Source organism: Globicephala melas, chromosome 5 (assembly GCF_963455315.2).
Source record: "Globicephala melas chromosome 5, mGloMel1.2, whole genome shotgun sequence".
NCBI lineage: Eukaryota > Metazoa > Chordata > Mammalia > Artiodactyla > Delphinidae > Globicephala > Globicephala melas.
The window spans coordinates 119,338,063-119,356,942 of NC_083318.1; the positions used below are offsets into that span (position 1 = coordinate 119,338,063).

The following is an 18,880-nucleotide window of genomic DNA, read 5'->3' on the forward strand; positions in this document are numbered from 1 at the left end:
AGCTTTATAGATATGGGATGGTGATTGGGCAGGGCTGCATGAGACAGGGTGTCCTCCCAGCATGAGGCCGTTCAGAGGTTTATGGCACAGGGGCCAAGGTCCAGAGGGGAGCAGGGCAACGGAACTCCTGGGAAAAAGAAGGACCGGAGAGGGGGTTGACATGTCTAGGTGATGTGTAGCCTGGGAGGGGTCTCTGGGCCAAAGGACTCCAAAGGACAGCTACAGTCTGGCGTCTTTATGGTCCTGGGTTTATCTATCTGCTCCTAGCAGATGTGGGGTGAGGTTTTGTGGATGAAGCAAACTCTGAATGGCTAAAACTCTGCTCTGTTTGGGCTATTTAAAATAACATTGGGGTATGTAAAAATTTAAGGTTGGTGGTGATGGGCTTTTAAGGTAACAGGTCTCAGCCAGTAGTGAAGAAATAAACAACCTAGGGGCCCATACACAGACGCCATCTTTGACTCGTTGACATAACACTCACCTGCTTTTAATTCAAGACATCTGGTGATAAATGTAAGGCCCGACACTATGAAACTCTTAGAGGAAAACAGGCAGAACACCTTATGACATCAATCACAGCAAGATCCTTTTTGACCCACCTCCTAGAGAAATGGAAATAAAAACAAAAATAAACAAATGGGACCTAATGAAACTTAAAAGCTTTTGCACAGCAAAGGAAACCATAAACAAGACGAAAAAACAACCCTCAGAATGGGAGAAAATATTTGCAAATGAAGCAACTGACAAAGGGATTAATCTCCAAAGTTTACAAGCAGCTCATGCAACTCAATATCAAAAAAACAAACAACCTGGGACTTACCTGGTGGCACAGTGGTTAAGAATCTGCCTGCCAATGCAGGGGACATGGATTTGAGTCCTGGTCCGGGAGGGTCCCACATGCCACAGAGCAACTAAGCCCATGCGCCACAGCTACTGAAGCCTCCGGGCCTAGAGCCCGTGCTCTGCAACAGAGAAGCCACTGCAATGAAAAGCCCGCCCATCACAATGAGGAGTAGCCCCCACTCATGCCGCAACTAGAGAAAGCCCGTGCGCAGCAACGAAGACCCAACACAGCCAAAAATAAATAAATGAATAAATTTATTAAAAACAAAACAAAAAACCCAATCCAAAAATGGGCAGAAGACCTAAATAAACATTTCTCCAAAGAAGATATACAGATCACCAACAAACATATGAAAGGATGCAACATCACTAATCATTAGAGAAATGCAAACCAAAAGTACAATGAGGTATCACTTCACACTGGTCAGAATGGCCATCATCAAAAAATCTACAAACAGTAAATGCTAGAGAGGGTGTGGAGAAAAGGGAGCGCTCTTGTACTCTTGGTGCGAATGTAAATTGATACAGCCACTGTGAAGAATAGTATGGAGGTTCCTTAAAAAACTAAAAATAGAACTACCGTATGACCCAGCAATCCCACTACTGGGCCACTATATACCACTGTATACCCTGAGAAAACCATAACTCAAAAAGAGTTATGTATCACAACATTCATTGCAGCTCTATTTACAATAGCCAGGACATGGAGGCAACCTAAGTGTCCATTGACAGATGCATGGATAAAGAAGATGTGGCACATATATACAATGGGATATTACTCAGCCATGAAAAGAAACGAAATTGAGTTATTTGTAGTAAGGTGGATGGACCTAGAGTCTGTCATACAGAGTGAAGTAAGTCAGAAAGAGAAAAACAAATACCATATGCTAACACATACATATGGAATCCAAAAAAAAAAAAAGTTCTGAACAACCTAGGGGCAGGACAGGAGTAAAGATGCAGACGTAGAGAATGGACTTGAGGACACGGGGAGGGGGAAGGGTAAGCTGGGACGAAGTGAGAGAGTGGCATGGACATATATACACTACCAAATGTAAAAAAGATAGCTTGTGGAAGCAGCCGCATAGCACAGGGAGATCAGCTCGGTGCTTTGTGACCACCTAGAGGGGATAGGGAGGGTGGGAGGGAGATGCAAGAGGGAGGAGATATGGGGATATATGCATATGTATAGCTGATTCACTTTGTTATAAAGCAGAAACTAACACACCATTGTAAAGCAATTATACTCCAATAAAGATGTTAAAAAAAGTAGACATCTGGTTACTTTTTTGTGTCTTTGTAAAGGGACTTTAAATCCTTTTTTTCATATAAGAGGGGAAAATCAATAAATGCTAAGTTGAGCTGCCCGGCGCTGCCCACATACGCCTTTTGCACCATCAGTGTGCTGGGTTTGCACCATCGAGGTGCAAGGGATGCCTTAGGCTCTTTCCATGTATATGGCACTCAAACCGTGAAGTTTAAGGATAAATGAGTTAATATCTCCGGTGTCCTTTGAGCTCCTGGGAGGAAGGGCCTTTCTAATGTTCGCTTTCTTGTTTTCTGCAGGTTGATAGCAGGGACTGGACTCTTAATGGGAACACCCTCTCCCTCGATGAAGAAACGGTCATTGATGTGCCTGAGCCCTACAACCGTGTATCCAAGTACTGTGCCTCCTTAGGACACAAGGCAAATCACTCCTTCACTCCGAACTGCATCTATGACATGTGAGTAGGATACCAAGCGGCCAGTGGCTGGGGCCCCGAGAATGAGGAGGGCACCTCAAAGGTGTCATCCTGCCTCGAGGAAGGTGGCTTCCTCAGAATATTCGAGGGTCCTCTGGCCAGGGCCCTCATGGTTATAACTTGAAACTCAGAAATGGAAAAGTGCTTCGAAGAGTAGAAATGCTATACTTAGTGGTTGCTGTTTTAGTGTGGCTTTTTTGTCCTTTAGTTGTCTCATTCTGGAAAAGTAAGGGTAGTGTCCTTTGAAGTAATAGTACAAATTGAAATGACTCTGCACAGTGGAGATTAGGGAATCCTTTTATTATGTGCAAGGAAGGAGAACCCAAAGATCCTAAGCCCTAGGGTGTGAGCTCTCAGTATTGGGAAAAAAACGTGTAAAATCAGAGTCCCTATCATTTAACAATCAAGAGGAATGAAATACTGAACACGTGCTACAACATGGAGGAGGCTTGAAGACATGCTAAGTGCAAGAAGCCAGTCATGGGGACTTCCCTGGTGGTCCAGTGGTTAAGACTCCACGCTCCCAATGCAGGGGGCCTGGGTTCGATCCCTGGTGGGGGAACTAGATCCCGCATGCATGCCACAGCTAAGAGCCTGCATGCCACAACTAAAGATCCCGCATGCCGCAACTAAAGATCCCACGTGCCGCAACTAAAGATCCCACATGCTGCCACGAAGATCCCACATGCTGCCACGAAGATCCCGCGTGCTCGCAATGAAGACCCAGTGTAGCCAGAATAAATAAATAAATATTAAAAAAGAAGCCAGTCACAAGAGCTTGTAGTGTATGATTTCCATGTATATGAACAGTCCACTATAGCCGCAGAGACAGAATGCAGATCAGTGGTTGCCTAGAGCTGGGGGCGGGGGTGGGCGGAGTAGAAGTTGATGGCTAATGAGCGTGGAGGTTCCTTTTGAGGCTGATGAAAGCTTCCAAAATTAGTGGTGATGGTTGCACAACTGAAAACCACTGAATTGTACACTTTAAATGGATGAATTTTATGAGACATGAATTATATCTCAACAAAATCATTATTTTAAAAAATCAAATAATCCTACTTCCCTTTCCAACGGTGCATTGAACCTCTTGGAAACCTCCATTGATGAGAACCTTACCATTATCCACAAAGGCGGCTGTCTGGACAAACAAATACATATCATGGAATTAGCTGTTGGGCTCTGATGATTAGAAAGTTCCTTCTGTTGAGCCCTTATGGGTTTCCCTGTAATATCCAGCCCTTGGCCCTAATTACCTCCCTTTTTTTCTTGTGTACAGTGTCAGTCTCTCTTCCACATAGTAGTCCTACAAATATCTTAGTAGTTTTCATGTGCCCTCCGAACCCTCTCTTCCAAAAGGCAAGCATCTCCGACTGTGCCTTAAAGGATACAGCTGAGATTCCATGTTGTTGCTGTCCTTAACTCAGCCTGAGGACAGGCTAGGAGTCTAGGAGTTAGGCAGCTGTGTGCAACCTTTTCTGCTCAGCTGTAGTTTGCTGTCACTTAGTCCTCTAGCTCATTAACATAAGCAGGATCTGATCATGTGCATTTAATCTGTAGGAAAATTGCCAGGATTTGAATATCCCTTCTTGCATCCCTGAGATGGCTTTAAAATTGTTCTGGCACTGACTTGCTCTCCTTGTCAGCCAGTACCAAGTACTGAAGCTACAACTTCTGTTTAAAGGGCGGGTAGAAATGGCAAAGGACATGTGTCATGTGAAATGAAACTGACACTGTTATTAACTCCAAGGCTTTCGCGGCCAGTGTGAATTAGGCCAAAGCATCGTTGCAGGCTGCACGCAGCTGAACAACAACCCTTTAAAGCAGTGGTAACTAAGGATAACAAATGCTACTTAGGCTGCCCCTTAAAACAAATGAGTCCTGTGATTTCATGGCAAGAACATGATTTTTCTCATCAAAAAGAAGAGAGCACAGGAGACAAGAGAAGCAACCATTTGTGCAAAATCAAGTCCCTCCTCAGAGTTTTTTTTTTCCAAGCCCAATGTGAACGATTAGTTATTTGGGGTCATGGGGAGACTAGCTGAATAATAATCAAATATAACATTCAGATACCAATCCATGGCATTCATTTGTTTCTAAAATCATTGGTACTGTTATGCACACTGTAACTTAAACAGAACAGCAGTTCTATAAGCTGTTTTAACTGTACTCTGGTACAGCGTGCCACATGGACAGATAGGCAGGAACTACATTTCTCGCTGTAAATATAGGTTACTTGTCGACAAGGGACCGAAGAGGGTGGCCCAGAGGTTTGGTCTGAGTGCTAATCGTGCAGCCAGTGTTTCCTGAGCACTTCCTCTAGGTCGGTGCTGTGCTAAAGCCTTCTGTGCACATTGTCATTCAATCCTCCCAGTAACTTCGTGGGGCTCCTGGTATTACTGCTGGTCCCAGATCAGTGACAAGAAACGCAGGGCTCGGGCTTCCCTGGTGGAGCAGTGGTTGAGAGTCCGCCTGCCGATTCAGGGAACGCGGGTTCGTGCCTCAGTCTGGGAAGATCCCACGTGCCGCGGAGCGGCTGGGCCCGTGAGCCATGGCCACTGAGCCTGCGTGTCTGGAGCCTGTGCTCCACAACGGGAGAGGCCACAACAGTGAGAGGCCCGCGTACTGCAAAAAAAAAAAAAGAAAAGAAAAGAAACGCAGGGCTCTTGTCAAAGTGGAGAAGTGCTCTTAACCATTGTGCCTTAGGGCTGCTTTGAAGAATCAGCACCTGAGATTGAGTTCTGTCTTTTCAGTCTGTCCATTTTCTACTGAGAATAACGATAATGAGCAAGAAAATTAAAGTACAAGAGGACGCTAAGAGAAATCTTAGGCTTCTTGTGTGATTTTTTTCCAGTGTACCAGAAGGTTACCTAGAGCTCCATTTCAGGAGTATTTTTTTTTATTGAAGTATCACCGATTTACAATACTGTGTTAGTTTCAGGTATACAGCAAAGTGATTTGGATATACATATATTCATTTTCAGATGCTTTTCCATTATAGGTTATTACAAGATATTGAATATAGTTCCCTGTGCTATACAGTAGGTCCTTGTTGTTTATCTATTTTATATATAGTAGTGTGTATCTGTTAATCCCATACTCCTAATTTATCCCTCCCCCTCTCCCCGCCTTTCCCCTTTGGTAACCATAAGTTTGTTTTCTATGTCTGCGAGTCTGTTTCTGTTTTGTAAATAAATTCATTTGTATCATTTTTTTTTAAGATTCCACATGTAAGTGATATCATATATTTTTCTTTGTCTGACTGACTTCTCTTAGTATGACAATCTCTAGGTCCATCCATGTTGCTGCAAATGGCATTATTTCATTCTTTTTTATGGCTGAGTAATATTCCATTATAAGGAGTATTATTTTTTAATGAAATATTTTAATTTAGAGACCAAGAGTTGTGATTTTAATAAGGAATTCCCAAATCCCTGATCCAGGGATGTCCTCTGTGCTGGAGCACAGTCTGAGACTCCTGTGCACGTGCGTGCTCTCATATACCCACGTGCCTGCTTACACATGTCACAACTGATACGAGTCTTCAGTTGTGCCAGGCGCTGCGTGTGGTGCTTTATTTATGTGACCCTATCTTGTCACCACAATGACTCTTGGAGGATAAGGATTACTGGTGTTATCATGATTTGGCAGGTGAGGAAAGTGAGATTCAGAGACACAGAGGCGAGCTTTCCACAAGGACGCAGTAATAATGTGTGGCACCAGGACTCACACCAAAGTCTTCGGGCCCAAATCAAGTGTGCTTTCCAAGAAACAGGACAGCCAAAGGGGGTGGACATAGAGGCCCCCTTGGAGTGAGGCTGTGGCTGTTCCTTTTTACTCCCCACAAAATATGTCCATACACTGCAGACACACTCCTCTCCCACCAAGCACTTGCCATCAAGCCCCATGTACCTCTGACTTCCGGCCTGGAACCTCCTCCTTTGGTGTTTCAATGCCCTTTGTTCAAAATGTAACTATAAATGAATGGATTTGACCAGATGCATAGGAAAACAAAGTTAATTTCTTTCTGGCCTGCCTTGCAGGTATCGGTGTTGGGTTTCAGCAGCTGTTAGAGGAGATGAGTCTCTTAATACTTATTTAGCTCCCGTTCCCCTGCAGGGAGCTGTGCAGGTGAGCCAGGCTGGGAGCCTCTGGCAGAGGAGCATAATCCTAGCTTTAGCCCGGCCTCTCCCATCACAGGGTGCATCGGAGGGAAATCTGAAAGAAGCAGGATGGCAGAGCGGTCTGGGCTTCCCTCTTGGGAAAAAAAATCTTCATTTACTTTTTTTTTTTTTTTTTTTTTGCGGTACGCGGGCCTCTCACTGTTGTGGCCTCTCCCGTCGCGGAGCACAGGCTCCGGACGCGCAGGCTCAGCGGCCATGGCTCACGGGCCCAGCCGCTCCGCAGCATGTGGGATCTTCCCGGACCGGGGCACGAACCCGTGTCCCCTGCATCGGCAGGCGGACTCTCAACCACTGCGCCACTAGGGAAGCCCTTCATTTACTTTTATGCTAGAAAATAACTCTTCCTCTATAGGTGCAGGATGGAAAACAGAGGTTTTCACTTTTGAAAATCCACAGGGCTCTTTCTTACAACTCCAGAAGTGCCCTGGCAAAGCCTTTCCCCGAGGTACAGCTGAAATGCTGACAGGCTGCACTGGATCTGATTTCTCATTAAAGACAGATTTTTGTTGAAGATCCTGATTGTTGATTTACAAATACAGAGTGGCAAATAGGCTCAGAAAGGAAGATAGGGCCGTGCTTTTTAAACCTTAATGTACATAGGAATCACCGGGGAGGGGGAGGGTGGCGGGGTGTTAGAATGCAGATTCCACTACCAGGTCTGGGTGGGGAAGCCCGGAGTAGCCCCGTGAGCACCAGGCTCCCAGGGGAAGCTGATGCCGGCTCCTCGGTGGCCCGCACACTGAGGACCTGCCGGTGGTGTCCAGGGCGCGGCAAGCACACGGGTGATTCCCGCCTCAGCCCTTCTAGCCTTTGCATCTGACCTCCCGGTCCGGCCCGGGAATGACCATGTGCATCTTGATGTCTAGGTTTGTCCACCCCCGTTTTGGACCCATCAAATGCATTCGCACGCTCCAAGCCGTGGAGGCCGACGAGGAACTCACTGTTGCCTATGGCTACGACCACAGCCCCCCGGGAAAGAGTGGGCCTGAAGCCCCCGAGTGGTACCAGGTGGAGCTGAAGGCCTTCCAGGCCACCCAGCAGAAGTGAAAGGCCTGGCTCTGGGCTTCAGAGACCTGGAATAGAAACTTGGATCTATGCACTACGTTTATCCGACAACGGGACAACCAGGGACTGCTCATGCTGTGACATCACATCCTCTCACTCTGCGTTCGCTACAACTTTCTCGAATACTAACTAGGTCTGACTGTATTACTCATACCAGATTTAAAATTAGCTAGCAACAACGCCCTCCTGAGAGGTACTGTTGAGCACTTGACAGAAGACAGCGTGATGTTCTTGGGTGGTTCAAGACTAAATCTGTACCACATTCAGAGATGCCAAACGATTAGACTGAAAAAAGGGAAAAAGGGGGTTTTTCAGTCATTTTTAGTCAGTGGCTTTTCCATGAGGTTTATTTCTGTGGCCAGTGCAAATTGCGTTATCACACTTGCATATGCGCCATATGGAGGACAGAGAATTACTACATTTTTATTCTCTAAATGTAGTATCATTTGCCTTTTAACCTTTGATCTGTTCTTGCAATAGAATGGCTTTGTTTTTTCCCTAGCGAACAGAACCCCACTTTTTGAGTCACTTCACCCCTTAGTCCTCTTCTCTATCTTAGGTATCTTTCACAAGAGAAAACTTCCAAATGGATTTCGTTTCAGTGCCAGTGTGTAGGTCTCTCTGGCTCTCTCTATATCACTGTTTCATTATTATGTCCTAATATAAAGACCTGGCTCCTAGGGCCGGGCTATTATTATAGAATTATTATTCTCGCATGTAAACAAAGGTATCTTTGCTTTAAGATGTGAGAAGAAATGAATTTACTTTGTTTGCATTAAGTTATGGAAGAGTTGTAACATATACTTTAAGAAAGAAGAGAGGGAAATTAGTATTTCTAAGCAGTAGACGTGGCAATTTTGCAATATCTTCAATAGTGCTAGTAATTTTTTTTCTCCTTGGGTACACATTAAATGTACATAACAGAGCAGTCTGGCTTGTGGCACAGTGCATTGAATTCAAAAGTCAAATAGCAAACTTGAATTATAACACAGAATTCAAAAGGTTTTCTTCGTTTTTCGTTTTTTTTTTTTTTAAATCGCTACTGTTAAGAGAGACGTACTGATCACTAGGTACAAATCAAACCTTAATGGTAAAACTCTTCATCATTGTAATTTCAAAGCACTTATCTGCTTCACAGCCTTGTGAATTAAGACTAACACCTGTATAGTTTAGAAGCAACGGTATCAATAGCATTTCAGCCATTTTTGCTAGCCGTGTGTAATCACAACTGCAGAAATAAGGAGAAAAGCCCCTGTTTTTTAGTTTAGCTAATTAGGTATGTAACCTGACTGGGATTACTCTGGGGGAATTCTGGGAGTTTGGGGTTTTTGTAAGTGCCCTCACCACACGCCATAGCTGTGTCCTCTTCAGATGCCCAGCTGAGGAGCTGGGAGGTCTGGAAAGCAGCAGTTGCTACAAGTTGCAACTGTCAGCTGGGGCACCTGTCACCGAGTCAGTTTGGTCTTGAAAGCTGAAGCCTTCCACACTGTAGCTCTGGCTAGTAGGGAAGGCTTGCTGGGAGCAGGAAAAGAGAAAAGAAACAGGCAGGAGGAAGTTTGCTATTTCATGTCAGTGACACATTGCTCTTGGGAAGAATTTAACAAAAGTGCTTCATCCAGAGCTGCTCACAACTTTCAGTTCTGGCAGCTCCTGGGCACAGGATTCAGCCTTCAAGACAGTGACAGAAGTGGCCCTTTCCCTTGGTAAATCCAGGCTTCCCAGAGCTCCCCTGTCCCCAGCAGTGCAGCTGGGTGGCCATGGTTTCAGGGAGCTAAGCTGCTGGTTCACTCGTGAGAAATTCTGAGGCTGCCAGGAAGATCTTCCACGAAGTGAACTGAATAGAGTTTTTAGATTAAAAGGCACCAGGATAGGATCGCTTCTATTCTGTAGAAAGAGACCGTTCCATAAACTGGCCGATGGGCAGAGTCTTGGGACTTGTATTCTGATAGGTGCTTTCATTCAAACGCGTCCCAAAGTGACTGTCTTCAGGAGAAAGATGGCTTTAATCAGCCCCAGTGAGTTGGGTTGTGGAGCCAGATCAGGGAGTGCGGTCGGTCGGGGGAAGATGGCGCAGGACTGCAAAGCAAGGACTTCAGGCTGCCGGCTGCCATGGGGTGTAATTTCTGTCCCAATGGGCTTCCCCATTCAAATGGAATTTTTCATTTCTTTTGACAAAAGTGGCTGAAGAGTTGGAAATAGTGATTAACCAGCGAATCCATTTTTCAAATAAGATAGTGAATAACTCTCTGAGTTTAAAGCCTGGCAGTGTGTCTGTCTGTGACGTTCAGACAAATCAGAGGAAGCAGTACATCCAAGCTGAGCCTCTCCACGTCCTCTCTCCTGTCTCCCTTGTTCTCTGGCTCTTCTTTCTCCTGCCCTACCCGCTCCTCTCTCTCTCTCTCTGTTGTCTGTGAGAATGGCTGGTGTTTGTACATAACAGCGTGCCAGCTGATCCCTCCGGCCGCTCCCTCTCTCCCTCCTCTCCTCCCAGTCTCTCTGGCCCATTGGACCCTCTCTGTCTGTCTGTCCCTCTGCGAGTACCTCTCTCCATCACTCTGTGTCCATGTCTGGTTCTGCTGCTTCTGTTGTCCCCCTGACACCCCCCCCCCAACCAAATGTAAGGCTTTGTCACAGGGTGGGGTCATAGGGGGCCTTGAGATTCACTGTGTTCTGTAGGTAGATAAAACAGTCAAGGGGGTTGGGGTCCCATGAGGAATTAACTGGTGAGGGAATAGGGTTTGTTCCCTGTTTGAGCCAAAGCTGAGGGGGAAGCCTTGGGATGTATTTTTCTACTGAATCTTGATGTCCGCTGTGGAAGGAAATATGTCAGGAAGCAGGTAGTTTCATCAGCATCGTAACAAATGTGGAAGAGTCCAGGTGGTGGGGATAAAGGAGTAACTTTCTGCTCTCCTGCAAAAGGGCCGGTGCCGAGGAGGGTGCCTGATGCCATGGTCCCCATCAGATTCACTCAGAGCTGTCTCAGTCCAACTCCTGCATGACTAGATCTTTCCTTAGCAGCTTTTCTATGACAAAATATTATCTTGTGTTAGAGTTAGGAATAGGAACTAATCTGTAGGAGTATGTCCCCAAATGGGTATTTGAAAGGACTCACAAAAAACAACCGTAAGGACTGAATTTCTGACACAGAGGAATGATGAGATTTAAAAGCTACAGGCAAGGAAGACTTGAGTTTTGCATTACCTATTCTTATTTTAACCTGCTTCATCCCTGGTCTGCCTGAGAAACTGAGAAGGAAATTCGTTGTTCAAGACCCCTTTGAACCTGTCTGGGGCTGTCATTAAACTTATTTGCCTTCTGGGGGTTCTTCACATTGAAAAACAATTTCCTTATCACCAACAACCTGAAAAGGCCCAAGTGAAGGCCAGGTGTAACCATTGACAACATTTAATTGTAAGGGTAAAATTGCAGTAACTGTGAACAGTGAGTTCGAGGGTTGTCTTCTCAGTGAGTGGTATGTGGCACTTTAGTAAATTTCCCTTACTATATGAAATTTTAAATCACTCGCTGCAAAATGCATTTAAGATCTTCCAGGAAGGTTATTGTTTTCTGTTGTGCTTTGTTTTAAAACAGTTGCCTCAAGTTTCTGTCTTAAGAGTAGTGATTTAGAATCCAGACATCTTTCATTTTAGAAAAACAAGCAAAACCATGTTGCAAGACTGATAGTCGTAATGTTTATTTGCCGCAGATCAAAGGTTCACAAAATATATTGAATTTACATCTACTTGAGGTACCTTGATAGACTGGGGTTTTTTTTGTCTTTGATCTTTCCCTTCAGGAATGTGGAGCCTCAGTGTCCATTTTGATTTTTAAAATCCTAAATTGTCATCGTTTTATTTTGCCAAATGGGTGCAGACATACTCAAAGCAATGAAAACTATTTCAAGCCATACAACCACAGGGATGGAAACCCTTTTCACAAATTTTAACGTGTTTGTATGTAAATAGATGTTTGTATGAACTATTTTCATGGTAGAATGAATATATTTAAGTGAAGTTGAATTATTCCAGTGCTATTTAAACAAATTGCAAACATTTTTGGTGAGAATTCTCTGAGTCTATTGAGATATAATGCAGATCAATTTTGATTTTTACAAAATCAAAAAGCCTACAGAAAACTCTGACTCGTGGCAACTTCCCCGCGTTGTTGCACCTGACGTGGAGAGAGCTCGTAGGCTTCCCCAGTGCCTCAGCCGCTTCCTGGTGGAAGTTAGGTGCTCGTGGAGGTATGTCCACCCTTAGTGACATCACTCCGGGCCTTTGGGGGCCCGTGAGTGACTCAGAGGCATTAGAGACGCCGGTGCAGTTATCCGGAGCACAATTTCTTTGCAGGGCAGCAGAATCAGAAGCCAGACGTGGCCACGGGAACCTCGGAACCGGGTTTTCTGGCCGCCATCCACCGCTTTCCTTACTGCCTAGTCACACACGTCAGGGAGGCTGCCCTCAGTGGAGCTGGGGTTCAGACCCCCGGGTGGGACCTCACGGTTTTGCCAGCAGTCCCTGCCTCTGGGCCTCCACCTCGAGAGAGGACGGAGGAGGGTCCTGCTGGCAAGGGGCCCATTTCTCAGCACAGTACACTTCCGGTCTCAGCTCTGGGAAACTATGCACCCAAGCACCAAACTTCCAACCAGAGAGAGACATCCTCGGATAACGCAGATCCTTGCTTCCTCTGTCTGTGACTTTACACACCGTTGTTAGAAGTCGTTTTAACATCAAGACCAATCACCTCCCTATAGGACATACCTCCCAACTCCCCTGACTCTTACTAGAACACTCCTTTATAATGATATTCAACTTGAGTGGGTTTTTTTTTTTCCGCTTTAGTCCTGGATATAATGAAATGATAAATATGATGACAAATTTTCACTGTGTATACTAGCAATATGTACACACATACCAATGTATCTTAACATACAACTTGGTTACATTTTGGGTGACTGTCATTCATCTCAAGTCATGTACTGGGAAACTACAGGGACTACATGATGTCTGCTTATCATAGAGGAAAGTTGGGTTCATGGTTCTGAGCTCCCTACTTCAAAAGTTTTTCCTCCTGGGTTTTCTGTGTTCTCTTTTTATCCTGAAATGCATTGATTAGGTTGTGAGGTATGTTTAAGGATTGGAAGCCAGGGGAATGCTTTCGGCATTTTTTGCAACCAAAAGTTAACCTCATCACAGTTAACGAGCATCTTTGATTGGTCTTTTGTGGAATTTGAACTAAATCTATAAGCCTTATTCAATATCTATAATTCTATGATTTTTTTAAATTATGGGAAATTAATGAAAGATGTTTACATGAATAATGTTTGCCCTTACTGTGTTATGAATGAGTTTTTTGTAGTGTGTCTGGGTGCATGTGCAAGAGTAGGAAAAATGTTTCTGAAACAAAACTTGACAAATATTTGTAATGAAAAGTAAATTTAAAGATTGCTATAATTGCGCTATAGAAACAATGCAAGTATTAAACAAAATATACAATCACCTGTCGTTGTCTTCCTTTGGTTGCCTGGGGCAGGAAGGCAGTAACATATTTCTCTGCCATGTCTTCCTGTATATTTAAATTACTATGCAAACTTTACATTTGAAGTTGTTTAAAAATGTTACAGTAAGTCCCCTACATACGAACGAGTTCCATTCTGAGAGTGCGTTCATAAGTCCACTTTGTTTGTACGTCCAACAAAGTTAGCCTAGGTACCCAGCTAACACAATCGGCTACATAGTACTGTACTGTAATAGGTTTATAATACTTTCACACAAATAATACATAAAAAACAAACGCAAACAACAAAGAAAACATTTTTAATCTTACAGTACAGTACCTTGAAAAGTACAGTAGTACAGTACAACAGCTGGCATACAGGGGCTGGCATCGAGTGAACAGGCAAGAAGAGTTATGGACTGGAGAAGGGAGGGGAGGTGGGAGATGGTAGAGCTGAAGGATCGTCAGCAACAGGAGATGCAAGGCAAGCTGCAGTTTCACTCATGCCTGACGCTGATGAAACACACGTTCGCATCTTTGAAAGTTTGCAACTTGAAGGTTCGTATGTGGGGGACTTACTGTATTAACCTTTTACCTTTTTCAAAGCATCATAGTAAGACCTGAGGGAGGGGTATGAAAGGTGAGGAGCCTGCTGTGTATTTGGCATGGCACCCCATACACCCATGGATCCAGAAAAATTAGCCACATCAGCTAGATGTATCTGATGGGCTCCATAAATGTTAAGGATATTGAACGTAAATCAGAAGATCAGCGAAAATATCTGAAGAACGGGAAACTTCCACTTGTGGTTGAAGATACAGGAACGTTGTTAGATGTTGTGGTAGATCTTGGTGATCTTAGGACAGCTTTGAGCCAAGGAAGCCAGAAACCCCTTATTTCTGCCCAATCACTGCCAACGTTCCCTAACTCTCCCCTACAACATTCCCAAAGCACAAAGGCCAGTGACAAAGGAGGTAAAAATAGTACTTTGCTATCAGCTGGGCCATCTACCCATGGTCCCAAAGACGTGAATTCCAGTAAGCTGGGTGTCAAACTGAAGCAGCCCATGAGCCCGCCTGCTTTATCTTACCTCCCTCGGTTGCCCATTCTTTGATCTTATCACACTTCCTTCCATTGAAGCAAGTGAGATGACTCAGTCCAAACCGGGCTAGATCAGTTTCCCCACTTGGATGAAGACACGTCCATACACTGGAACTTTAAGGCAGAGTTTCGCCCACTAACACACAATATTAATATTCTTCCTCCTTGTGTGGGAGAGGGGTGTGAAATTAAAAGCTGAATAAAACTGGGGCAAGTCTAAGAAGCTCAACTCTCAAAAGTGAACGATCAGGCAACAGTTTTGGTTTGTTTTTACTGGAGTACAGTTGCTTTACAATGTTGTGTTAGTTTCTGCTGTACAGAGAAGTGAATCAGCTCTATGTATACATATATCCCCTCTTTTTTGGGTTTCCTTCCCATTTAGGTCACCACAGAGCATTAAGTAGAGTTCCGTGCGCCATACAGCAGGTTCTCATTAGTTGTCGATTCTATACGTATTAGCGTATATATGTCAGTCTCCCAGTTCATCCTACCCCGCCTTTCCCCTCTTGGTGTCCATACGAACAGGCAACTTTTTGTGGATTAAGATGGATGTAGGCTCAAGTGTTGTAGCATAAGGGATTGTGAGGAAGATTGAAACCAAATTGTTTTAGTCTCAATACTCGTCCCACATATACTTCTTACTAAATATCTGCTTTTGGGTTTTAATGTTCCAGACCATTTAGCCTGCTAATTCACACTAGACTTAAAATTATTTCAGAAATTATTCATTTCTAGAATTAGAATTAGATAACAATCATTCAGAAGGATTTTATGCATCTGACTGGTTTGGGGTTGTTCAACTAGAAAGTTTTGCCCCAAAAGTATTTTAGAAAACAGCTGTTGCCTTTTATATAAAAAGATGATGCAAACTCCCCTGCAACACACTGGTATGTGTTTCTCTTAAAGTTTTGTTTCTTTGTGAAAACCAAAAGCCATGGTTTTGAATTTAGAGCTTCACTTCTTTTTTTTTTTTTTTTAATTATTTATTTATTTTAGCTGTGTTGGGTCTTCATTTCTGTACGAGGGCTCTCTCTAGTTGTGGCAAGCGGGGGCCACTCTTCATCGCAGTGTGCGGGCCTCTCACTATCGCGGCCTCTCTTGTTGTGGAGCACAGGCTCCGGACGCGCAGGCTCAGTCGTTGTGGCTCACGGGCCTAGTTGCTCCGCGGCATGTGGGATCCTCCCAGACCAGGGCTCGAACCCGTGTCTCCTGCATTAGCAGGCAGATTCTCAACCACTGCGCCACCAGGGAAGCCCCAGAGCTTCACTTCTTATAATGTATATAGAAAAAGATGAATGGCTCCATCTAGATTGCTACCAAATTTTTATTGCCAAGTATCAGATTTTGCAGGTATCAGTATCATTCTGATATTGCAAGTATCAGAATGCTTCCAGCTTCAAGAAGCCTAAAAACCTGCCTCAATATAGCTGAAGCAATAAAGATTTACTATCTCACATAACAAGAAGTGTTGAGTGACCCTGGAGTTGGTTAATTCTAACCAACTTTCTATCTTTCTGCTTTGCAATTCTTAGCAGGTCTGGTTTGCCCTGAGGGCCCAGTTCACCCTACAGTCACAGCATGGGTATCACAGTTGCAGACATCACAGCCAGATTTGGCAACATCTAGTGGGTGAAAAGGAAAATCTCTTGTATGGTCTCTACCATGGAGGAAACCTAGACCAATCCCTTGCAGGGCCATGGGGGCACCATGATTACCTGAGGGAAGCTTTCTGCTGTGTGGAGAAGGGTAGAGGGCCTGAACGAAGCTGGCATTCTCCTAGCAAGGAAGAAAGGAGAAAAGACAGTTGGGTTGACCACTCACAGTGTCTGCCTTTTCTACATCACAGGTTTTGTCTTATTTTCTTCAGAGAAGAAAGGAAATAGTTTCTTCAGATACATAAATGGATTTTCTAATTAATCAAATCAACTCCGAGAATTCTCCAGTGGCTGGTGTGGGAGAGAGTTCTACAAAGATACATTTAGGTCAAGTTTAAAGGCAGTTTTAAATGTTTAGGTTATTCATTTATCTCACAAACAGCCATGTGATACAGGTACTGCTATCACCCCATTTTAGAGAGGGAAGAACTGAGGCATACTGATGTTAAGTAACTTGACTTGCAGTTAGGTAACCCGGTCGCAGAACTCACAAGGAAGTGGCAGAGGCAAAGCATGAAGCCGGGCAGCTGGGCTCCAGGCTGCTCTCCTAACCACACTTATGGCTTATAGCTCCTCTCTCCTCCTGCCCTTCACTTCTTCATGCTCTCCACAGGGTAAAACCAGCTATTAATATCCTTAGTGTAAGTCTTCTTTCCCTTGATCATTTGCTTAGCCAGCTAATCGACTGATCTCCCAGGCCCCATCCCTCCTCGGTCCAATCCATGCGATACTGAAACCGAGCGGGGCCCTGTGGGGCTCCCGGGCCTGGAGGCCTTTTTGTCCCCCATTTCTTGTAGGCAAGACTCCAGCCTCCATGACCTTCCCTGAGTTCCAAAGGGCAGATTCGAACAGTTGCTAATCAAGGGAGGAGCAGCTAAGAAACCACCTGAGGCCAGATTACAGGGACCAGAGAAGCCCATCAAGATTAGGAGACGGACCACCTGAGACCCTGCACACACCCTCATCTTGTCAGCAACCCCGCCCCTGAATTACCACCATAAAACTCATCACATCCTCCCAGGTTGGGACATACGGTTTTCTGAGGCAGTAGCCTGCTGTGTCCCCCTTTGCCTGGCAAAGCAATAAAGCTATCCTTTTCTGCTTCACCCCAAACTCTGTTTCTGAGGTTTGATTCGGCACCGGTATACAGAGAAGCTGAGCTTTCGGCGTCAGTATCCAGACCACCTTCCTACGGTTTTGCTCTCATCACCTTCTGCCCTGATCCGGAACTTTCACCCCCTCTGCCTTGATTCCAGTCGTAGCTTCTCCATCCCATCTTATTTCTCATTCCTCACCCCCACCACGTGCAGCTCCCTCAGTGATGAGGTTTCACTGCCTCTCTGTGGTGGCACTGGCGAGGGTCATGTGATGGACGGGACCTGGGCTCTGGAGTCAGACTGGTGTGCATCAGCTCTGCCACTGTCCAAAGGACAGCGGGCTTTAGACTGCTCTCTAGCAAACGTGGATAACACCTGCTGCACAGGGCTGCTTGGGGATTATAAAGATTGAGCTTTTGCAAGCCCTCCTCCCTCCCTGAGCTTCTTCCTTCCCCTCCAGTCACTCTCACTGCCTTCTTGTCTTTAGAAATGCCAGGCTTGCTCCAGCTCCCCTCTCACCTGTGCGTGTCTTTCTCCCAGATCCACATGGCTCCCTCCCTCGCCTCCTACAAGTCTTTGCTGAAATGCCTTCCTCGACCATCCACTTAAATTGCAGCATCCTCCTCTCCGCAGCATCTCCGAGTCCCTTTACCCTCCTTTCTTTTTCTCCAGACCACTTTCACCTTCTAACTTACTATATGATTTCATTATCCATTATGTTTGTTCACTGTCTTTCTCCTCTCTCTAGACTGTCAGCTCCAGGTGGGCATGGATTTAGTCTGTTTCATTCACTGATGGATCCTTAACGTGAGGCACATAGTAAGCACTCAATAAACTGAACGGGAGTCCACAGATGGTAATGTTTAAGAGAGCTTTGGTAATCATCTTAGATTGAAATCCCAGCGCTGCCATTTCCCAACTGTATGATAAAACTTCTTTATGTTTCAGTTTCCTTATTTGTAAATTTACATTAATAATGATACCTAAAAAAAAAAAAAAGATTGAGTGCTTGACCCATGGAGCAGACTCACTAACTGTGTCCTTTCTGCTTTGGAATGCCACCTTTGGGGGGTGGGGGATGGAGGGGGCAGGAGAAGCTGGCCTCACTCTTCATGACCTGCCCTCACTGCCCCCCCGCCCCTGCTTTTCTGCACCCATGGACATCTCGGGCCACACTGTATTCTTGATTGTTTAATGAGTGAAACACCTTGCTGGCCTCCCCCTTAGATGACAGGCTTCGGGGCCAGCAAGTGTGTCTTTCTGGATGCATACAAAGCATTCTCCAAATACTTGATGTAAGAATGACTGAGCTGGAGTGTCGTTTTAAAAAAAATCATTTTCTCGGCTTGCTCATTCAATCAACACGTATTTCTTACCATGTAGCAGTCACTATTCTAAGCCATTAACAAATTGGCAGTGAACAAAAACAAAGTCCCTGCCTCGTGGAGCTTACGTTTTCATGGCGACCCTGATCATGAGCCAGCAATGGCTGTAAGTGCTATGGAACAAGGCAAGGGGTGTGGTGGTTAGATGGGGGACCACACTGAGGGAGGGAGTGCAAATCGGGGGGTCTGGTAGGGTGGAGGCCAGGGCTGTAAGGAGAAAGGGCCGGCCGGGTGCTGTGCTCAGAGGGCAAGCAGGAATTCTATAGGGGCCCCCAAAGCCATTTTAAGGACTGGGTTTTTAACTCAGAGTGGATG

At 45.0% G+C, this 18,880-nt stretch overlaps 1 protein-coding gene across 2 annotated transcripts in view; it reads left to right on the forward strand.

Moving 5' to 3' along the window:
* SETD7 (SET domain containing 7, histone lysine methyltransferase) overlaps positions 1 to 17,105 on the forward strand; it is a 52,930-nt gene extending 35,825 nt beyond the window's left edge. The window contains exons 8-9 of one of the 2 annotated variants that reach the window (XM_060299746.2): positions 2,410 to 2,567; positions 16,275 to 17,105. In XM_060299746.2, the coding sequence (XP_060155729.1) occupies positions 2,410 to 2,567; positions 16,275 to 16,311 (195 nt within the window). In that variant the 3' untranslated portion in view covers positions 16,312 to 17,105. Of the gene's footprint in view, positions 1 to 2,409; positions 2,568 to 7,632; positions 13,330 to 16,274 lie in introns of those variants that run through there. The other variant, XM_030845099.3, reaches the window with a different exon arrangement.
* The last annotated feature ends 1,775 nt before the right edge of the window (positions 17,106 to 18,880 follow it).